We start from the raw sequence: 18,999 nt of genomic DNA, 5'->3' as shown, positions 1-18,999 counted from the left end.
CTCGACTTTTTTTTTTTTTTTTTTTTTTTTTTTTTTTTGAGACAGGGTTTCTCTGTGTAGCCCTGGCTGTCCTGGAACTCACTTTGTAGACCAGGCTGGCCTCGAACTCAGAAATCCGCCTGCCTCTGCCTCCCGAGTGCTGGGATTAAAGGCGTGCGCCACCACGCCCGGCTCTGCCTCGACTTTTTAAGTACTGAGTTTACAGGTACACACTACTATACCTGGCACAAAGATTTTGGGGCATTTCATGATTTTCATGTTTGTAGACAGGGTTTTGTGCGTTTCAGGTTGGTCTAGAACTCCAGAGGAAATCAAGGATGACCTTGAACTTCTCTGCCTGACAGCATCTCTGGGAAAGTGCACTGAATGCTAGGGATTAACCAAAGACTTTGTGAATAGTAGGCAAACACTCTACCAACTAAGCTACACCCCCACCGCCTCCCTCTCCCCTTTTTGAGGGGGATGGAACTCAAGGCCTTGGACATGCTAGGAAAGTACTCTACCACTGAGTTACATCCCCAGTGTGAGACTTTTGACATGAGCTCAGATAGTTTTTCCATACCTAGCATCAGATTGGCAATTACTGAGCATTTTGGATACTGAATTTGCATTAGGTATTTCATCCTGTGGTAGAGGAATAGCTAAGTCATTCATTTAAATTCCACAGACTGAATATACATGTGTATAGAGACCAGTGACCACTGCACTTCACTTTTATGAGATGCTAAGGATCCAAACTCAGACTCGTGTGCTTGTTCAGTAAGTACTCTACTGACTGACCAATCATTCCCCTTATCACCAACACTTCTTTGAACCAGGAGCATGTTTACATACACAGTGCTGGGATATAGGTGGAGAGGAGAACCAAGCCACTTGGGCCTTCCACTTCCCTATACTGGAAACCTTGGGCTCCCTCCTGGCCTCTCTCATTCCCTATTTACATGCAGACCCTGGACAATTTTAGCTGTTAACAGCTTTCTGCTTCAGCTTTCTTTTTCCTTTAGCTCCAAGACTATGTAACCAATGGCACCTTAACAACGCTACTTGGTCACCTAACAAGGACTTCTGTAGTGAGAACTTTGGTTTCTTTAAAAAACAAAAACAAAACAAAAAAAAAAACCCACATAACTATCATAAGAATATATTTTCGTTAATCCAAGGTGTGGAATATGAGGCTGCTTTAGACTGTTCATAGTAGTTGACTATGATTTGCCTCATGCTCTCCTCGCAGGAGCACAGTTTTGCCACTGCAGATAATTTCTACAACTGTGTGACATTTGGAATTCTAGGAACTTTTCAGAGGGTAGATAAATGCTAGGGCCCCAGAGAGGTATGGTGGGTTGCTGGTTGTTGTTGTTGGTCTAAGTTTGCTAAGTAGTCAAAGAAGAAACAAGAAATTAGATATCCTGATGGTAAAGATCAAACTCGCCCCAAAGAACTCCCACTCAGCAGGAAGCAGTCTAATGATATCGGTGCCACTTTTCTGCCCCCTGACTTTATTCAGGGAGCTCTTTCCTTCCCCCTTATCCTTTTCCCTCTCATATATAGTATTAGGAGATTGAAAGGGTGGAAGAAAAGAGGTGGAGAAGGGTGAAAGAGATGAACCCGCAAAATAGCAAAGACCAGCTACACACCTCACACTCAACAAAACCAAAACCAAGTCTCTACCAAGCATGCCTGCCCTCATCCAATTTCCTTACCATGTACAGTAAAACCCAGTGCCATCCCACTCCTCTTAACTTCCAGCTAGCAAATAAAATCTGGTGCCTTGACCTTCATCACCCATCTAGAATCTATTATCTCCAAGTTTACAGCATCTCTCTACATGTCTTATTGAAGCAGGGCTCTTACCTTATGTTTCTTCAGGCTTCAACCCTCTTCAGTGCACTCTCAACAAAAAAGACAGTACAAGGCCAGCGAGATGGTTAAGCTCTTGCCTGATACCTGAGCTCAATCCCACATGGTAGAAAGAGAACTTTATCCTCTGACTTCCACTCTTTTGTTACTACATGTGTGCATGTGCACTACCACACACACACTCACACACACACACACATATTCACACACACACACATATTCACACACACACACTCTCTCTCTCTCTCACACACACACACACACGCACACACCTGCTCAGTAAGAGGGAACTCATGCCTGGGACTGGAAACCTAGCCATCCATCTACCTGGCTGGAGCTAACACCATGGGTCCTGGAGAACCTACAATTGTTACTTTACTACACCAGCATAATTCCTAACTACAGTCCAAGTATTTCCCCATATATCCACATTAAGTGTAGATCTCAGCCCTCAACAAGGGAACCTCTCTTTGCAACACATGGAAACCGTTACAAAAGAACAAACTGGCCAAAATGCAGAGAACAAGTGACCATGTGGTGCCCATCCCCAGCTGTTAAATCTTCAACACAAATCCTGCAATGAAGCTCAGGGACTATGGGGGAAGGCAGGGCCAAAAACCCTTAAGTCAGGAGAATGGGAAGTTTGCTGAGAGATCACATCTCTCAGAATATCAGAGAAGCTACCCAGAATCCAATTATCATAGCTGCTAAATAGACCTGAACAAGGTCAACACCAACAGGTATGCTAACATGGAAGGGGAACTCTCATGAGGCCCCAACCCCAGAAAAAGAACTACAGTCAACCAAGGAAAGGTGAGGGCAGGAGGAGAAAGTCTTCCTTTGAAGAGCCTCCCCAGTATCAAACAAGCAAATAACAATATACAGACTAAGCAGGTTTTATTTATATACTAAGGAATACAGGCACACGCACACACAGTGCAAGGAGGAAATGTATGGGAGGGGCTGGAAGAAGAAAGGGGAAAGGGAAAAATGATGTGATTATATTTTAATCTCAAAAGATAAATACAAATTATATAAGAAAAATGTTGGTTTTTTTTTAAAAATCCCAGAGCAAGTCTGTTAAATTTCATATACTCATCTCAAAACCTCCCAAGGAGTCGTACTCAGAATAAACTTGTGAGTCCTCACAGTGACCCAGCAAGGATTCACGACTGAACCTAAACAGTGTAGGCACTGTCTGCATGTGGGCATGTGCATGTGAGTGTGGTGCCCTAGGCACTGGGTCCCCTGGACTAGAGCCCCGGGGATTGTGGGCTACCTAACATAGGTACTAGGAACTGAACTGGTCTTCTAGAAGACCAGTAAGTTAGTTCTCTAACCACTGAACCATCTCTCCAGTCCTCCAGCTCACTGAACTCCCGGGCCATGAACCTCCATGCCACTTTGTTTTTGGTTTAGTCTCGACAAGAATGTACTTTCAGAGAGCAAGGGGAAGGTGTACTTAAGACGGGATGGAGGGGAGGGGGGAAGGGGAAAATAATGAATTACCTAAAAAAATTTCAAATATGCTTCCAAAGTGAGATTTTTTTGCCCATCCTGCTACAGTTCCAGTCACCTATAACCTAGCCCACATCACTCTCCCACATAAGCACCATTCAGGCCTATATACTTCTGGTCTTCTGTAGAGAATGTCAGAGGCCTCAGACAGCATTTCTTTTCCTTTGTCCATTTTTCTAGTCCAATGTCTAGATTGAAACTCCTGATACCCAATAACAAATGTAGTTTATAAAAAGATCAAGGTAGGTGGGGCAGTATGGCTCACACTTTTTAAGCCCAGCACTCCAGCACTTCAAGGCCAGCCTGATCTACATCCTGAGTTCTAGAACAGTGAGGGTTTTGTGGAGAGATACTGCTGAGAGAGAGAGAGAGAGAGAGAGAGAGAGAAACACAAACACAGCATACACAATTATAAGAACAACCAGAAGCAACATTACAAGGGTGGTGGGAGATCAGAGGGTAGATCATAAAAGGCCATCCAGAATTATATCAGGAGAAAAATTGCACCATCATACTGTATAAAAAAAAAAAAAGTGTTTTATCAGCATTAACACAAGTCTTCAAACACAGATGTCTTTTGAGTTTGATCTCACAGCAGCATTAAACACCCACTTAATTAATTGCAGCACTGGGGATGTATAAGCAAGCAGATATATTTCTGTGAGTCTTGGGTCGACATATCAGACAAGACTAAACAGTGAGGCCCTTGTCTTTAAAAAAAAAAAAAAAGTGGGGGAGAAGATAATTAAGTAATTCAATGTATTATCCCATTCCACACCTCCAGGAAGCACTGTGGTGTGACAGCTTCAGTTATTCATTCTAAAAAAAAAAAAAAAAATTATCTTCAAAAAATATACACCTGGCTTATGCATCTTGGCGAGTCAAGGTTCCTGCTTCCTCCAGCTATGGATGCCATAAACTACTGAAATGTGTATTAACTGTAGGCATTACTCCCAAGTAAGAGCCGACTACTTCTATAACACAGCTGTCAGAAGAAAACCATCAAAAGCAACGCCATTCAAGAAAAGTACAACGAAATCAGGTAGCCGGACTCCTTCACAAAGGAGTGGATTCTTGAAGGCAGGTCGCTCTTAAATTAAAAAAAGGAAAAAAGAAAAAGGAAAAAAAAAAAAAGAAAAAGAAAACCAAAAAAAAAAACCAACAACAACAACAACAACAAAAAAAAACGCTAACGCTGCTGAGGGAATGAGAGAACCTCTGTTGGGGGTGGGGTGGGTGGAGTGGGGTGGGGTGGGTATTTTTAGGGCTATTAGCAAACAACTTATTTGATAGATTTGCATCTCCAAGACATCTGGCCAACATAAACATAGAACCGCACTCTCCAGCTTCGGAAGCAAGAGTCAGTTAAAAAAAAAAAAACTAAACAAACAAACAAACAAAACCCACCCACACTTAACCCAATATTAGGACCCCAAGAAGTCCAAGTAGCATGTGACATCCGCTGTCAGAACAGGAGCGGGGCTCACCTACACAGGTTATTGAACTTCAAAGACAAAAGATGTGCATGTTGTGGTAGCTGGACCAGCGGCCAACAACTTGACAGAAGTTAAAGAGGTCGGCTCTTCAATGGACACCGCAAGGCCCAGCCCCGCGGCGCACGGGTCCTCCCCGGGCACCAGGGTGCCCGCGTCCTGATGCGTCCCTCAGACTCCCTGCCCTCACGCCGGCAGCCGTGAGCCCACAGGCTGGGACGCTCCCCGAGGGCCGCGGCCGGGCGCCGGAGGCCGAGGCGCTGACGAGTGGCCCCGCGAACCCGGTACGGAGCGCTGCGGGGAGGCGCGGCCGGCCCTGCCCAACACACCGGCCTCCGCTCCAGCGGGCGGCCACGGGAGCCCGCCCGCGACAGGGCAGGCGCCCGCCCTCCTTACCTGCGTCCATCTTCCCTGTCCGGCTGCCGACTGACCGTGCCGTCGCTCCGACGGACTACTGCGCGACACGGCGACGGGAAGCCGCGGCAGCCAAGCGCGGCGCAGCGGAAGCGCGGGCGTCGCCATCTCGCCGTACGGCGGTGGGCACGCGGGGGGTGGGGCCTCGGCGCGTGTGGTTCCTAACCGGACGCGGCCGCCCCGCCCCCGGCCCGCGCCGCCGCTTCGGAGCACCCGGGAGCTGGCCCGAGCTGCGCTCCTCCGGCGCCGCCATCTTTCCGTACAGACAGCCACCCGCGCATGTCTCGGTACGGACTCACCGCCCGCTGCGGCCGCGACGCCGGCGCCGTGGCTGGGCAGCCGGAGCGCAGCGTGGTGCGGGCGGCAGCGCGCAGCCATCTTGCCGTACGGCTCGGCCGCGGCCCACGTCCCGAGCTGTGTCGCCGCGCTCCCTCGGGGCGGGTCGGGCCAGCGGGCGGGCGGCAAGGATCGGAGCCTGGCGGCGCTCACGACCGAGGCCCGCAATGGTGATCTGCTGCGCGGCCGTGAACTGTTCCAACAGGCAGGGCAAGGGCGAAAAACGCGCTGTCTCCTTCCACAGGTACGCGGCCCGCCTCCGGGTCCGCCACGCCCCCGCCCTGGCCGGGCCCCGCGGGGAAACTGAGGCCGCGCGGCGGGCCGAGCTCCGGGAACCGGGAGTGGGGGGCCAGCTAGCCGAGGGTAACTGTGGGAGGTGGACGGGTCGTGGAGCTTTATGACCTTGGCTTGGACTGCCGGCTTTGGGGACCAGCACGGCCATGCCTCGGGCAGAGCGGCCGGAGGCCCCCTCCGCCACCTCCACCAACGGGCGTCGCACTGATTTGGGCTGGCCCTGCCAATTTCAGGAGTATTCTGCAAGGGCGCCTTCTCGGGTTAATCCTGCTCTTTGCTTTCGGGCAGTTCTCCACTCTTGCCTCGGCGGGGCAAGCCCGCCTGGAGGTGTGTGGCAGGAGTGCGGCCCGGCGCACGCAGCTCTACTTCCTGCATCCATATCCCTCATCGCTTTCCTATGGGGTCCTACGGCCCAGGCACTGGCACCGATCACCTCCCGCATCCTGCACTCTGGCAGAGGCCCGGGGGATGACCGTGGAAAGGGCTTTCCAGGGGCTTCTCGGGTGGCCCTTGTGCGGGCCGCGCCTTCCAAAGGCTTTCGAGACTCCCTCAGTTGGTCCTCTCCTGTGATTTCCAACAGGAGTGAACAGCGAGCGAAGGGACTCTGCCTTGGAAGTCACTTCGCACATCCTGCCACCTCTTAGTACTTGGTGTTAAAATTTAAAGGTGGGAATGGCACGTGTCTGTTGAAAGTTCACAGGGTTACATTAAGTCTCCAGTCCTTACGACCTGGTTTAAAACAAAACCTAGTAACGTTAAACAATCTTACAAGTCAACCAGAATGTTTCCATAACAATCCCACTTAGAACATACCCCAGAAGAAGTTTTGTTAACAGTTTTTGAAAATGAGACAGTGTTGCAAGGACTGATGTTGGCCTCCCCATGTTCTGACATGGTATGTGGGTAGACAGTGCCCAAATTGGGGCGGGGAAACTCCAGAAATCTAGCTCACAAAACACTGATAAAGGTTAGAAGATCACATTGCTTACAACGTCCAGAACCATCCTATTAGGGCCAGTCTTGGTCCACAGCAAGTTCCTCGAGACTGGAAAAGCTCAGGTGGAGCTCTTAGCACCTGAGAAAGCCTACCATGTGTAGTCAGTTTGGTCTCACAGATCTTGCCTAAGTGACCATTAAATAGCTTCATTAGATGAAGGAAGAAATTACTAAGCATGTTATTGAACATCTAATTTTTTTTCCCGTTTTCCTCTTACGACATAAAATACTACATAAAATTTACCATTTTTGTCTTTGGGGTGTTTTGGTGTGTGTGCACAGGCGCATGTCTATGTGTGTGTGTTTTGAGACAATGTCTCATTGAATTGCCTTATTGGCCTACATCGCATTGTTTTAGTCTGCTGGTCTTGTAGATGTCTTCCTCTGCCTCCCAAGCTCTGGAAATACAGGCATGAGCCACCAGGAACAACTGGGTTTTTTGTTTGTTTGTTTGTTTGTTTGTTTGTTTTGGTCTTTTCAGAAATCTGCCTGCCTCTACCTTCCAAGTGCTGGAATGAAAGGGGTGGGCCACCACCACCTGGCCTTGGATTGTTTTTTTGTTTGTTTGTTTTTCTTTTGAGTCAGTGTCCCTTTTTCCACAGCCCTGACTGTTCTGGAACTCATTTGTAGACCAGGCTGGCCTTGAACTCTCCTGCCTGTGCCTCCCAACTGCTAGGATTAAAGGTTTACACTACCACCCTAACCTATGACTGGCACATTCAGCATAACTTCCCAAAGGTTTACCCAGGCTCCTAAAGGAAGTTTTGCTGCCTACTAAGAGAAATACCTAGGCGAGACATACAAAGCACTCTTACCAGGAAGCTATGCTCCCTGCTCTTTTTTCTGTTCTTTTCTTTTGTTTGTCTTGCTTTGAGGCAAAAATCTCAGCAGAGACTGGCCTTATGTGTAGCGAAGGATGACACTGAACTCTGCCAGATAGGCCTTGGACTCACTCTATAACTAGGCAGATGTTAGCCATAGGATCCTCCTACCTCAGAGGAACCGATGTCACGGTTGTGCACCATTAGGCCTGGCTAGAGCTTTTGGGTCATTATGCTAAAGCTCATTCCTATACTCTTAGCTACTTGAGCTCAGCTGTGGTTGGTATTTAGCTGGGCCTCCTGGTCTCTTGCTCCCAGCTCTCTTGCCTGGCTTCTCATTAGGGTTCTAACACCCAGAAACATACTTTTCAGGTACCAGATGATTTGGTCAGTGGTCCACTGATGAAAGGTTTGGTTTTTTGTTTTTTTGACAGGGTTTCTCTGGACAGCCCTGACTGTCCTGGAACTCACTCTGTAGACCAGGCTGGCCTTGAACTCAGAAATCTGCCTCCCAAATGCTGGGATCAAAGGCATGCGCCACCACTGCCCAGAGTGAAAGCTATTTCTTGTTGTCTGGATCCTATCTGCTGTCTCTGATTATCCTTTGTGCGCCGGGTCATTTGCCACACCTATGAGTAATATCTGTAACCCTAATGGACTTTCTATGCCTACCCTTGCTCTGAATAAGGATACAGAGAGACTTATATTCATTACTATAAGCTTTGGGCACTCTATCTGGCAGATTCTCAGTTATTCCAACCCAACAACAACTGGCCTGGCCCACATCCCGCCACGTGACACGTTACCTGTCCATCTTAGTCTCATCCTAGCATCTGCTCCTTCATCCATGTCAGGCAGGGACTCAACTTCACATTCCTGCCTGAGACTCTGTATTTCACCCCGGAAGTCCCGCTTTAACTCTCCAGCCCATCTATTGGTTGTTCACCTCTTTATTTGACCAACCAAAAGACTGTGGAGATCCATGTTTACAAAATACTGAGGCAGGGCATGCTTCATAATAATGACAATACCAAAGTCGGGCTGTAATCTGATCTCTGCCAGCACAGAAATTAGCATCTTAATAATACAAAGATAATCTTTACACAGTGCACAAAAAAAAAAAATCACTCCAACCAACATCTCCTCTATTCCCTATCTATAAACTCCTTGTCCTAAAATACATACATTAGGACTTTTCCTTTCCATTTCAGAAAGGACCTATAAGATGGTCCTGAAATCCTTATTAGGTTCTAAGCAGATAATGTCAGTACGTGTTTGGCAGCTTTGCAGAAATACTTGATTTGCTTTTATTGATGATAGTTTTAGAAGAAAGCATGTCAATATTTCTAAGTACTTTGTCATTTGTCTTGAAGGTTTCCCCTAAAGGACTCCAAACGACTGATCCAGTGGTTAAAAGCTGTTCAGAGGGATAATTGGACCCCGACTAAGTATTCATTCCTCTGTAGTGAGCATTTTACCAAAGACAGCTTCTCCAAAAGACTGGAGGACCAGCATCGCCTGCTGAAGCCCACGGCTGTACCCTCTATTTTCCATCTGTCAGAGAAGAAGAGGGGGGCTGGAGGACATGGCCATGCTAGGAGAAAGACCACAGCGGCCATGAGGGGCCACACAAGCGCAGAGACAGGGAAAGGAACCATAGGATCTTCACTGTCTTCAAGTGATAACTTGATGGCCAAGCCAGAGTCCCGAAAGTTGAAGCGAGCTTCTCCACAAGATGATGCAGCCCCCAAGGCCACCCCAGGTGCTGTCAGCCAGGAGCAGGGTCAGTCTCTGGAAAAAACTCCAGGAGATGACCCGGCTGCCCCATTGGCCAGAGGCCAGGAAGAGGCACAAGCGTCTGCTACAGAGGCTGACCACCAGAAGGCCTCTTCCTCCTCCGCCGCCGACGCTGAGGGGGCAGACAAGAGCGGCATTTCTATGGACGACTTCACACCTCCGGGATCTGGCGCTTGCAAGTTCATTGGCTCACTTCATTCATATAGTTTCTCCTCCAAGCACACGCGAGAGAGGCCGTCTGTCCCTCGTGAGCCAATGGACCGAAAGAGGCTGAAGAGAGAGATGGAGCCAAGGTGCAGTGGGAATAGTGTGGCCCAGAGTCCCCCAAGTTCCTCACTTACAGCAACCCCTCAAAAGGCTTCCCAGAGCCCCTCCGCGCCTCCAACTGATGTAACCCCTAAGCCAGCAGCAGAAGCTGTGCAGAGTGAGCATAGTGATGCCAGCCCCATGTCCATCAACGAGGTCATCCTGTCGGCCTCGGGGGCCTGCAAGCTCATCGACTCCCTGCACTCCTACTGCTTCTCCGCTCGGCAGAACAAGAGCCAGGTATGCTGCCTGCGGGAGCAGGTCGAGAAGAAGAATGGAGAGCTAAAGAGCCTTCGGCAGAAGGTCAGCCGATCTGACAGCCAGGTGCGCAAGCTGCGGGAGAAGCTGGACGAGCTGAGAAGAGCGAGTCTCCCCTACCTCCCCTACCTAAGTGGCCTGCTGCCCCCCAGCCACGGTCAGTACTTAGCCAAGTGCTCCCATGCCTTCCTTACGCGGAATAGGGGAGGTTCTCCTGCTGTGTGTCAGGTCTCTCTGGGCTCCACATTTCTGTGCTTGCTCTCAGTGGTCATTGTTCAGCAGCAGACCTAGTCACAGAGAAGGGCAGGAAGATTTAGCATTGCGGGTAGCCAGATGTGGCGGCCCATACCTTTAATCCCAGTGCCCAGAAGGCAGAGGCAAGTGCATCTGTAAGTTCTAGGCCAGCCTGGTCCACAGCTCAAGGTCAGCCAAGGCTGTATGGTGAGGCTTATGTCTCTAAAAGCAAAAGAATGATTTTATATATTTCAAGTGTGCCTTTAGAGTAAGGACAGTGTGGATAGTGTTCAGCACATATGGGACACTCTTCTGACTGCATTCACTTTATCTGAATCCGCATTGGTCAGTGCGGGTGTGACGCACAGACCTGGCTGCTAGAGCAAACATTTCAGTGTCTCCTGGACCTCAGTGGAGATAGTGAAGCCTGTGATTTTTTTTTCCCACAAGCTGACCTGGGTGTACTGCTTTTGTAATTCTTTTTGTGTGTGTGTGTGTGTGTGTGTGTGTATTCAGAATCCCAGTAAAGACCTGAGCCTTTCTCTTTTTTTTTTTTTTTAATTAGGTATTTTCCTCAATTACATTTCCAATGCTATCCAAAAAGTCCCCAATACACTCCCCCCCCCCAGTCACCCACCCCCACCCCTTGGCCCTGGCATTCCCCTGTGCTGGGGCATATAAAGTTGGCAAGTCCAATGGGCCTCTCTTTCCAGTGATGGCCGACTAGGCCATCTTTTGATACAAATGCAGCTAGAGTCAAGAGCTCTGGGGTACTGGTTAGTTCATAATAATGTTCCACCTATGGGGTTGCAGATTCCTTTAGCTTCTTGGGTACTTTCTCTAGCTCCTCCATTGGGGGCCTTGTGATCCATCCAATAGCTGACTGTGAGCATCCACTTCTGTGTTTGCTAGGCCCCAGTGCTTTTGTAATTCTTATCCCTGATGTTGCTGTGACTGCTAATACAGAACTTTGTGAACAGCCAGCAGTATTGATATTGTTTCTGTTTCAGTTTTCATTATTATTATGTTGCTACTTTCTCCTTGCTTTGGTTTTACTTCTGGCTTTTGCAAAGTTTCATAACATGAAGCCATTCTCCCTATGGCCTGTTCTGGACTTGCTGTATGCTACACATATTGGTCACCAATGTTTTGTCAACTCAGCCGTGAAGGTTTCTTACTCCTGGAGCTATTTGAATTGTGGTGATGGGCTCTGAAGGGAATAGGTTAGTAGAGGGGACATATAACTTGGAGTTATTTTAGATTCTATTATTATGAGGTTAGTGCTAGGCTGTCTTTAAGCCTGCTTTTTGAAATGTTGAGATGTCATTGTGGCTGGCATGGTGGTTTGAACTTGGGTCATCAGACTTGTGGATAAGTGTCTCAACTTTTGACTTGGGTTCAGAAATGTGCTGTACCCTCACTGGTTACATTGTTCTTTTCCTGAGCTGAGACTGAAATCTCCCTGGTATGAGTCAGCAGATTGTTGCCTAACTTCTTGTACTCAGTCAGCTGATTGCTAGAAAGGTGAGGCACACTCTTACTGCAATTCCGGAGGTACCTATTTCTTCTATGTGTCTGTCAAGTTAATGGTTTTGGTTAAGTCTTTTTACACTTTTACAGGGTCCGACCATGTAGCCCAGGCTAGCCTTGAACTTGTGGTTATCCTCCAGCCTCAACCTCTCAAGTACTAGTATTACACACTTGCATCACCACACTTGACTGTATATGTCAACTTTTGCTTTAGACTTGAAAACTTTGTTTGAGGGGGCTGGAGAGATAGCTCAGCAGTTAAGAGCACTGACTGCTCTTCCAGAGGTCCTGAGTTCAAATCCCAGCAACCACATGGTGGCTCACAACCATCTGTAATGGGATCTGACGCCCTCTTCTGGTGTGTCTGAAGATAGCTAAAGTGTACTCATTGTATATATAAAATAAATAAATAAAATCTGGGGGGGGGGGGGCGCTGGAGAGATGCCTCAGCGGGTAAGAGCACTGACTGCTCTTCCAAGGGTCATGAGTTCAAATCCCAGCAACCACATGGTGGCTCACAACCATCCTTAATAAGATCTGATGCCCTCTTCTGGTGTGTCTGAAGACAGAGCTACAGTGTACTACATATAATAATAAAATAAATCTTTAAGAAAAAAAAATCTTGGTGGGGGGGAGAAAACCTTGTTCGATATGTCTATTTCACTAACATGGCAAACCTTTCTCCCATTTAAAGACCTCATTTTTTGAGCCTAGGTCTCACTGTGTTGCCCAGGCTTCATTCCAGCTTTCTGTCCTACCTCTGATCTAGCTCTGTGATTTTTTTTTTTTTTTTCGAGACAGGGTTCTCTGTATAGCTCTGGCTGTCCTGACCTCGAACTCAGAAATCCGCCTGCCTCTGCCTCCCAAGTGCTGGGATCTGGAGTCTTAAGACTTAGTCCCTGCTCCAAGTTCAAGGCTTCCCTCCTCCCTCCTCCCTTCCTGCCTCCCTCTCTCCCTTCTGCCTCCTGCCGACAGTGTAGCCAAGTCTGGCCTTGAACTACTATCCTCCCGCCTCACCCTTCCCCTCCCAAGTGCTGGCTGGAAAGATAGGCTTGGGCCACCAAACCTACCTGAATAATACTTTTCTGCCCTCTTAATTTCATATGTCTCTTAATTTTATAGATACATTTTAATTGAACTTAAAAGTTGTTTTATAAAGGACTTTAACCTATTTATCATTATCAATAAGTTGGGAATTTTATTTTTAGCCTTTCCCTTTTTGTTGTTAATGTGTCTGTCTGGTTTTATAGCTGGTCTTACACTGAAGCTCTATCTGGCTTGGAGACCTCAAACTCAGCACTCCTCTGGCTGTGACCTTAGAGCCTTAGTGTTGCAAGTATGCCACCACACCCAATTTGTTACTTTGTTTTAGAAACAAACATTTAATCCTGGGTGTGGTGGTATACATGCCTTCAGGATGCAAAAACAAGAAATTCAAGATTTCAAGACCATACAGGGCTACAGGAGACCCTGTCTCAGAAAGGAAAAAAACAAAATAGAACTATGTGTATATATGCATTCATCTTTCTGTGAATGTAGATAGCTGATCAGCTAATGCCTCCCTAGGTCAGATAGTCCAGGGTCTTGGTTTGTATTGCTTGTTTTTTTTCCATCTTCAAGTAACCATTATATATTTAGTTTTAAAAATTATATTCTACTGGTTACTTTATTCACCACTGTGTAACTATCTAAGTTTGTCATTTTTGGAAATATCTAGTGGCTTATATGTTTTGTTGTTGGTTTTAATGCACCACTACCTGGCTAAGTTTATTTTATTCGTGGATCTGTGTCTGCTGGTGTCAGCAGGGATCAGAAAAGAGCATTGGATAGGGATTTGAACCATTATCCTGAAGAGCAGCAAGTGCCCCTAACCAACCAGCCGTATCTCCAGCCCTTTCTGTTTGATTTTGAGAAGATTCTCTCTGCTCTGTAACTTGTTATATAGAGGTTTGCTAGCCTCCAACAGAGAGCCTGCCCTGCCTCCTGAGTACTGGGGTTAAAGGCGTGTGCCACCATGCTCGGTATCTGATAATTTTTTTATTTGTTTTTTGAAGTTCATGTTCTTTTTTTTTTTTTAATTTATTTTTATTATATATAAGTACACTGTAGCTGTCTTCAGACACTCCAGAAGAGGAAGTCAGATCTCATTACAGATGGTTGTGAGCCACCATGTGGTTGCTGGGATTTGAACTTTGGACCTTCGGAAGAGCAGTCGGGTGCTCTTACCCACTGAGCCATCTCACCAGCCCGAAGTTCATGTTCTAGTGCAGCTTTGAGAACGGGCCAGTTTGTGATTGGCAGGTTTTGTTTTTTGTTTGTTTTCCCTTGAATTTAAAAGAACCTTTCCGGGCTGGTGAGATGGCCCAGTGGGTAAGAGCACCCGACTGCTCTTCCGAAGGTCCGGAGTTCAAATCCCAGCAACCACATGGTGGCTCACAACCATCTGTAATGGGATCTGACGCCCTCTTCTGGAGTGTCTGAAGACAGCTACAGTGTACTTACATATAATAAATAAATAAGTCTAAAAAAAAATTTGGCTAACACTAGACATTCATAAGACAGTTCCTCTCAACACTCATCTGGCTCAGGATGTCTACAATTCACAGGTAGAGAAATGCTGACCTATTTAATGAGTAGCTGTTGTCTTCTGTAGGAGTCTTTAAATCAAATGAATACGAAGAATATTTATGTAGGATTAGTTATAGTGCCACATGCGTGTAATCTTAGCTCTTAAAAGGTAGAGGCAAGGGATCAGGAGTTCGAGGCCAGCCTGGCCTACGTAGTTATAGACTATACTGGGTTACATAGTGAGACCTGTCTCAAAAAAAAAAAAAGAAAAAAAATAAAAGAACCTTTCCAGTCTGATTTGAAGGAATTATTCTGTATCTGTCTCTTATGCCAGTTAGACTTTAGTTAGCTTATACACGACTTGCCCCTTCTTACAGAGCAGTAAGAGTTCTTCTGGCCTTGGGTATGTAGATCGCCACCCCTTACATCTGGTGTGGATCTTGTCACACTTGTCTTGTGTGTTCTTTGACCTAAAAGCTCAGATTTCAAATGTGGAATGTTGTTGTTTGTTCTGTCTTGGTGTGTTGGAAAAGGATGGGTTGATTTATGCAGCAGCATCACTCAGTGAGGTTGAGATTGCCCTCTGCTGCGTAGGAACAGCGCCAAGAGCTACCAGAAGATAAAGAGGAAGGACTACAGTAGTCAGAGGTGCTGGGCTGGAACCCAAGAAGGAAAAGATTATCCAGGGCAGAAGACAGAGCCTAGAGCTAGGCCTGGACACTGAGGAGAATGGTCCCTCTTCCCTACAGGAGCCAAGACCTGGGACACTGGCTGCTGGGGGGGAGTGGGGCATAAGATGTACTCAGGTACCACCATGGGGCTTTGAAAAGGACCCATCCTAAAACTGGGGTATGAGATCTGAGAGTGTGAGGGACTGGCTGAAGGACACAGCTGGCTCTTTCCAGAAGAGCTTAGGAGGGCAAGGGGCTCTGGGCTGTGTGAGGAAAGGTGACTATGTCCGGTTGTCATAGGGTGGAGGGGTGGAACCCAGTGGAGGGTAGTGTAGGAAAGGTGAGCGGTGATGCAAGATCAGGGACAGTGATCTCTAACAAAGCCAGTTAGCCTTGATGGGAGAGTCTGTGGACAGTAGCCTAAAGGGACATGGCCCTGAGGGAGAGTCCTGTTTTCCAGTGGTGAGAACCACTTGCCTTGCAGGCAAGGCCCTAGTGAAGTATGAAGTTGAAATCTCAACCTGGGAATGGGATGGCGGGCAGGGGTCAAGTAGTCTCTGCCTGTGTCCCTTCTCTGTCAGTGATGCAAGGCCCGGCTTGTGAGTCTGAAGGTTCTGAGCAGGAGCTCTTGAGAGGACTCCAACCTTGGACCCCTGGCCTGTCAGCTTGCCGCTGTTGGTGTTGGTTTCTTGCTCTGGCTGGTCTCTACTCAGGTGGATTCCTTCACGGAAGAAGGATTGCCTTGGTCACTTCAGTTTTAAATGAAGACTGAAGATGGCTGTCCATATGTTTATTCATTACTTTTTATTAGCCAGTCCTTTTATTTGTGGCCAATTTTACCCGAAGTGGCAGATTCTCCTGAGACACGGTTCCTCTGGCCTCTTAGACCCTGACTTCAAGTTGGTTCCCAGAATGTGTGTGGTTTTCTGTGGCCTGTTAGGGTGATGTTTTCTGTCATTGCCTGCTTGTCCTTCCTGACTGCCACCACTCATCCTTTGACTTATCTGGAGGGTTTCAGAGTTGGTTTTTTATGTTGAGAGAGAGAGAGAGAGAGCACTCACCCATATGCCACAGTGCATGTGTGGAAATCAGAAGACAACTTGTAGGAGTCATTCTCTGTCTACCTAGTAATTAAGGCAGGTCTCTCTTGCACCTGCTGTACTGCGTACTCCAGACTGATCGTAATCCCAGCTCTCCACAAGTAGAGGCAGGTGAATCTCTGAGTTCCAGGCTAGCCAAGGCTTTATAATGAGACCCTGTCTCCAAATACCAAACAAAAAGAAAAAACCAGGCAGTGGTGGCGCATGCCTTTAATCCCAGCACTTGGGAGACAGAAGCAGGCGGATTTCTGAGTTCGAGGCCAGCCTGGTCTACAGAGTGAGTTCCAGAACAGCCAGGGCTACACAGAGAAACCCTGTCTCCAAAAACCAAAAGAAAAAGAAAAAGAAAGAAAGAAATGCTAAGATTACAGATGGGCATTACTAAATCCAGATTTCTATATGGGTCCCAGGGATTGTATCAGGCTTGTACAAATATTTTTTTTGTACAAATATTTTACTCAATGAGCCATCTAATTGGCCCCCTGAATTACCCATGCCACCCCTTAAAATCCAAGTTCTTGATGGAATATTTGTCTCTGAATCAAGCACTTTTCAATCATTTCCCTTAGTTTGATCATTTAATTCTTGTTTCAAAACAAAACGTGTGTTTTTGTTTTACTGTGTATAGGGGAAAAGTATATGTGTGTCACATGGCCCAAATATGGAGGTAGAGGGACGACTCAGTTCTCTTACACTCTTAGTTCTCTCACTATACTCTATATCTACCTAATTATTTACTCTCTGTCTACCTAATTATTTGGGTTTATTTATTTATTTACTTACTTATTTACTTATTTTATGTATGTGAGTACACTGTCACTCTCTCAGTCCCACCAGAAGACGGCATCGGATCCCATTATAGATGGTTGTGAGCCACCATGTGGTTGCTGGGAATTAAACTCAGGACCTCTGGAAGAGCAATCTTAACCACTGAGCCATCTCTCCAGCCCTAGATCTCTCTTGTTCCTGCCGTATTGCATACTCCAGGCTAGCTGACTGAAGAGAGCTTCCAAGTGATTCTCTTGTCTCCTTTAAGGGAACAGAGAATGCAGGTCCTGGAGATTGAACAGGTCTTCAAGTTTGTCATCAAGTGCCCTCACCAGTCTTTGGTTTTGTTCGTGACGCAGAGTAAGGGTATATACCCTAGGACCAATGCCATCAAAACCTTCTGCCTCCTGAGTGCCATACTACAGGCCTGCTTTGCACTCAGATTTTTTTTTTAGGTTTATTTTATTACTTAATGGAATGATGGGTTTGCCTGCATGAATGCATGTGCACCACGTGTACAAGTGAGGCCAGAAGAGGGCATTGGATCCCTAGGAACTAGGGTTATAGTTATAAGCTGCCATATGGGTGCTGGGAATTGAACCATGGTTCTCTGCAAGAGCTTCAAGTGCTCTTAACCACCGAGCCAACTGTCCAGCCCAGATTTTCTTTTAATATGTGATGTTTTTATTGCCCATAGAGTGTGAAACAGAATCTCATTGTCTACTTGTCCATCTCCCCTCTCTTAGGAAATAGGATGACCACTTTACAGTCAGCTTCCTTCACTTAGCTCTGTGTGTGTGTGTATGTGTGTGTGTGTGTGCGCGCGCGCGCGCGCGCGCGTGCTTGGTTTTGTTTTTACGTGGGTTCTGGCCACCAAATTCTGGTTCTCATGCTTTCAATGCAAGCATTTTACTGACTGATAAAGCTCCAGCTCCTTAAAGATTTATGTATTTATTTTATGTATGAGTGCTCTATCTGTACGCCAGAAGAGGGCACCAGATCCTGTTATAGATGGTTGTGAACCACCACATAGTTGCTGGGAATTGAACTCAGAACCTCTGGAAGAGCAGCCAATGCTCTTAACCATTGAGCCAGCCCCCTCCCAGCCCCCTCCCAGGCCCATTTTATTAAGTTGTTCTTTCCCCTTTTGTTGAGTTTTCTAAGTTCCTCAGTTAAGTCTTTCATGAATGTATGTGTTTTACAAAGATAGACCTTCTCCCAGTCTGATCTGCCTGGTCCCTTAACAGAAGGCTTTGGCAGAGCAAGGGCTTGTTGTTTCTTGTTGGTTGGTTGATTGAGGTGCTCGTGATTAAACCAGTGGCTTTGCCTGTGCCACATACTTGCAATGTTCCCGGGCATGGATGCTTTCAATTTTATTTTTAAATTTATTATATATGTATATGTGTGTGTGTGTGTGTGTGTGTGTGTGTGTGTGTATATATATATATAGAGAGAGAGTGTGTGTGTTTTTGCCTGCAGGTATGTCTGTGCATGCCTAATGCCTACCAGGGCCAAAGAGGTTATTGGATCACCTGGAGTTACAAACAGCTGTGAGCCACTATGAATGGCTTGCCAGGAAGATGGGGTATCCTTCACTTTGTCTCAGAAGTATGTATGAGATGGTGACTGGAAATGCTACCTTTTGGCCTGGCGAGGTTCGTTGTCTCCAGTCCCACTCCTTTGGTGGAGGTTTGCTAAGGACTGTTTGTCTCCTTTCTTGAAGGTCAGGGTCCAGGCACGAACTGTTAAGTGCTGAGTTTGTAAATGGTCAGTCAAAGGTAGGCTGCTGTTGGAGCATAGTGGTAGGCCATGCCAGTGCTGGAGGGTGCTGGGACATTGAGGCCAGTCTATTAAAAGAACAGGGTCTCAGTATTGTTACTTTGGTTTTTATGCAGTTTATTTTGTTTTTTAGGTTTGTTTTATTTTCTATCCTGTTCCCCACCCCCACCCCAGACCCCGGAAGGGAGTTCTCTCTCCTTATCCGAGCTGAGTGGGCTGCCAGGGCCCTGCTCATTCTTTCTTATCAGTTCCTTCCTAT

General features: G+C 46.9%; 2 protein-coding genes across 3 annotated transcripts in view; one reads left to right on the top strand and one right to left on the bottom strand.

Moving 5' to 3' along the window:
• Positions 1 to 5,395, bottom strand: part of Atg4b (autophagy related 4B cysteine peptidase) — a 41,243-nt gene extending 35,848 nt beyond the window's left edge. For both annotated transcript variants that reach the window (XM_085839689.1, XM_085839692.1), the window contains exon 1: positions 5,265 to 5,395. In XM_085839689.1, the coding sequence (XP_085695815.1) occupies positions 5,265 to 5,274 (10 nt within the window). In that variant the 5' untranslated portion in view covers positions 5,275 to 5,395. The remainder of the gene's footprint in view (positions 1 to 5,264) is intronic.
• Positions 5,396 to 5,588: 193 nt separating this feature from the next.
• Positions 5,589 to 18,999, top strand: part of Thap4 (THAP domain containing 4) — a 49,549-nt gene continuing 36,138 nt past the window's right edge. Inside the window, exons 1-2 of the mRNA XM_021160212.3 lie at positions 5,589 to 5,862; positions 9,103 to 10,247. Coding sequence (XP_021015871.1) covers positions 5,786 to 5,862; positions 9,103 to 10,247 — 1,222 coding nt within the window. The 5' untranslated portion in view covers positions 5,589 to 5,785. The remainder of the gene's footprint in view (positions 5,863 to 9,102; positions 10,248 to 18,999) is intronic.

Source organism: Mus caroli, unplaced genomic scaffold, assembly GCF_978045245.1.
Source record: "Mus caroli unplaced genomic scaffold, Mus_caroli_1 scaffold_1, whole genome shotgun sequence".
In the NCBI taxonomy this organism is placed as follows: Eukaryota; Metazoa; Chordata; class Mammalia; order Rodentia; family Muridae; genus Mus; species Mus caroli.
Note: the sequence above shows the minus strand (reverse complement) of the source record. Positions and strands in the feature narration are given on the sequence as shown.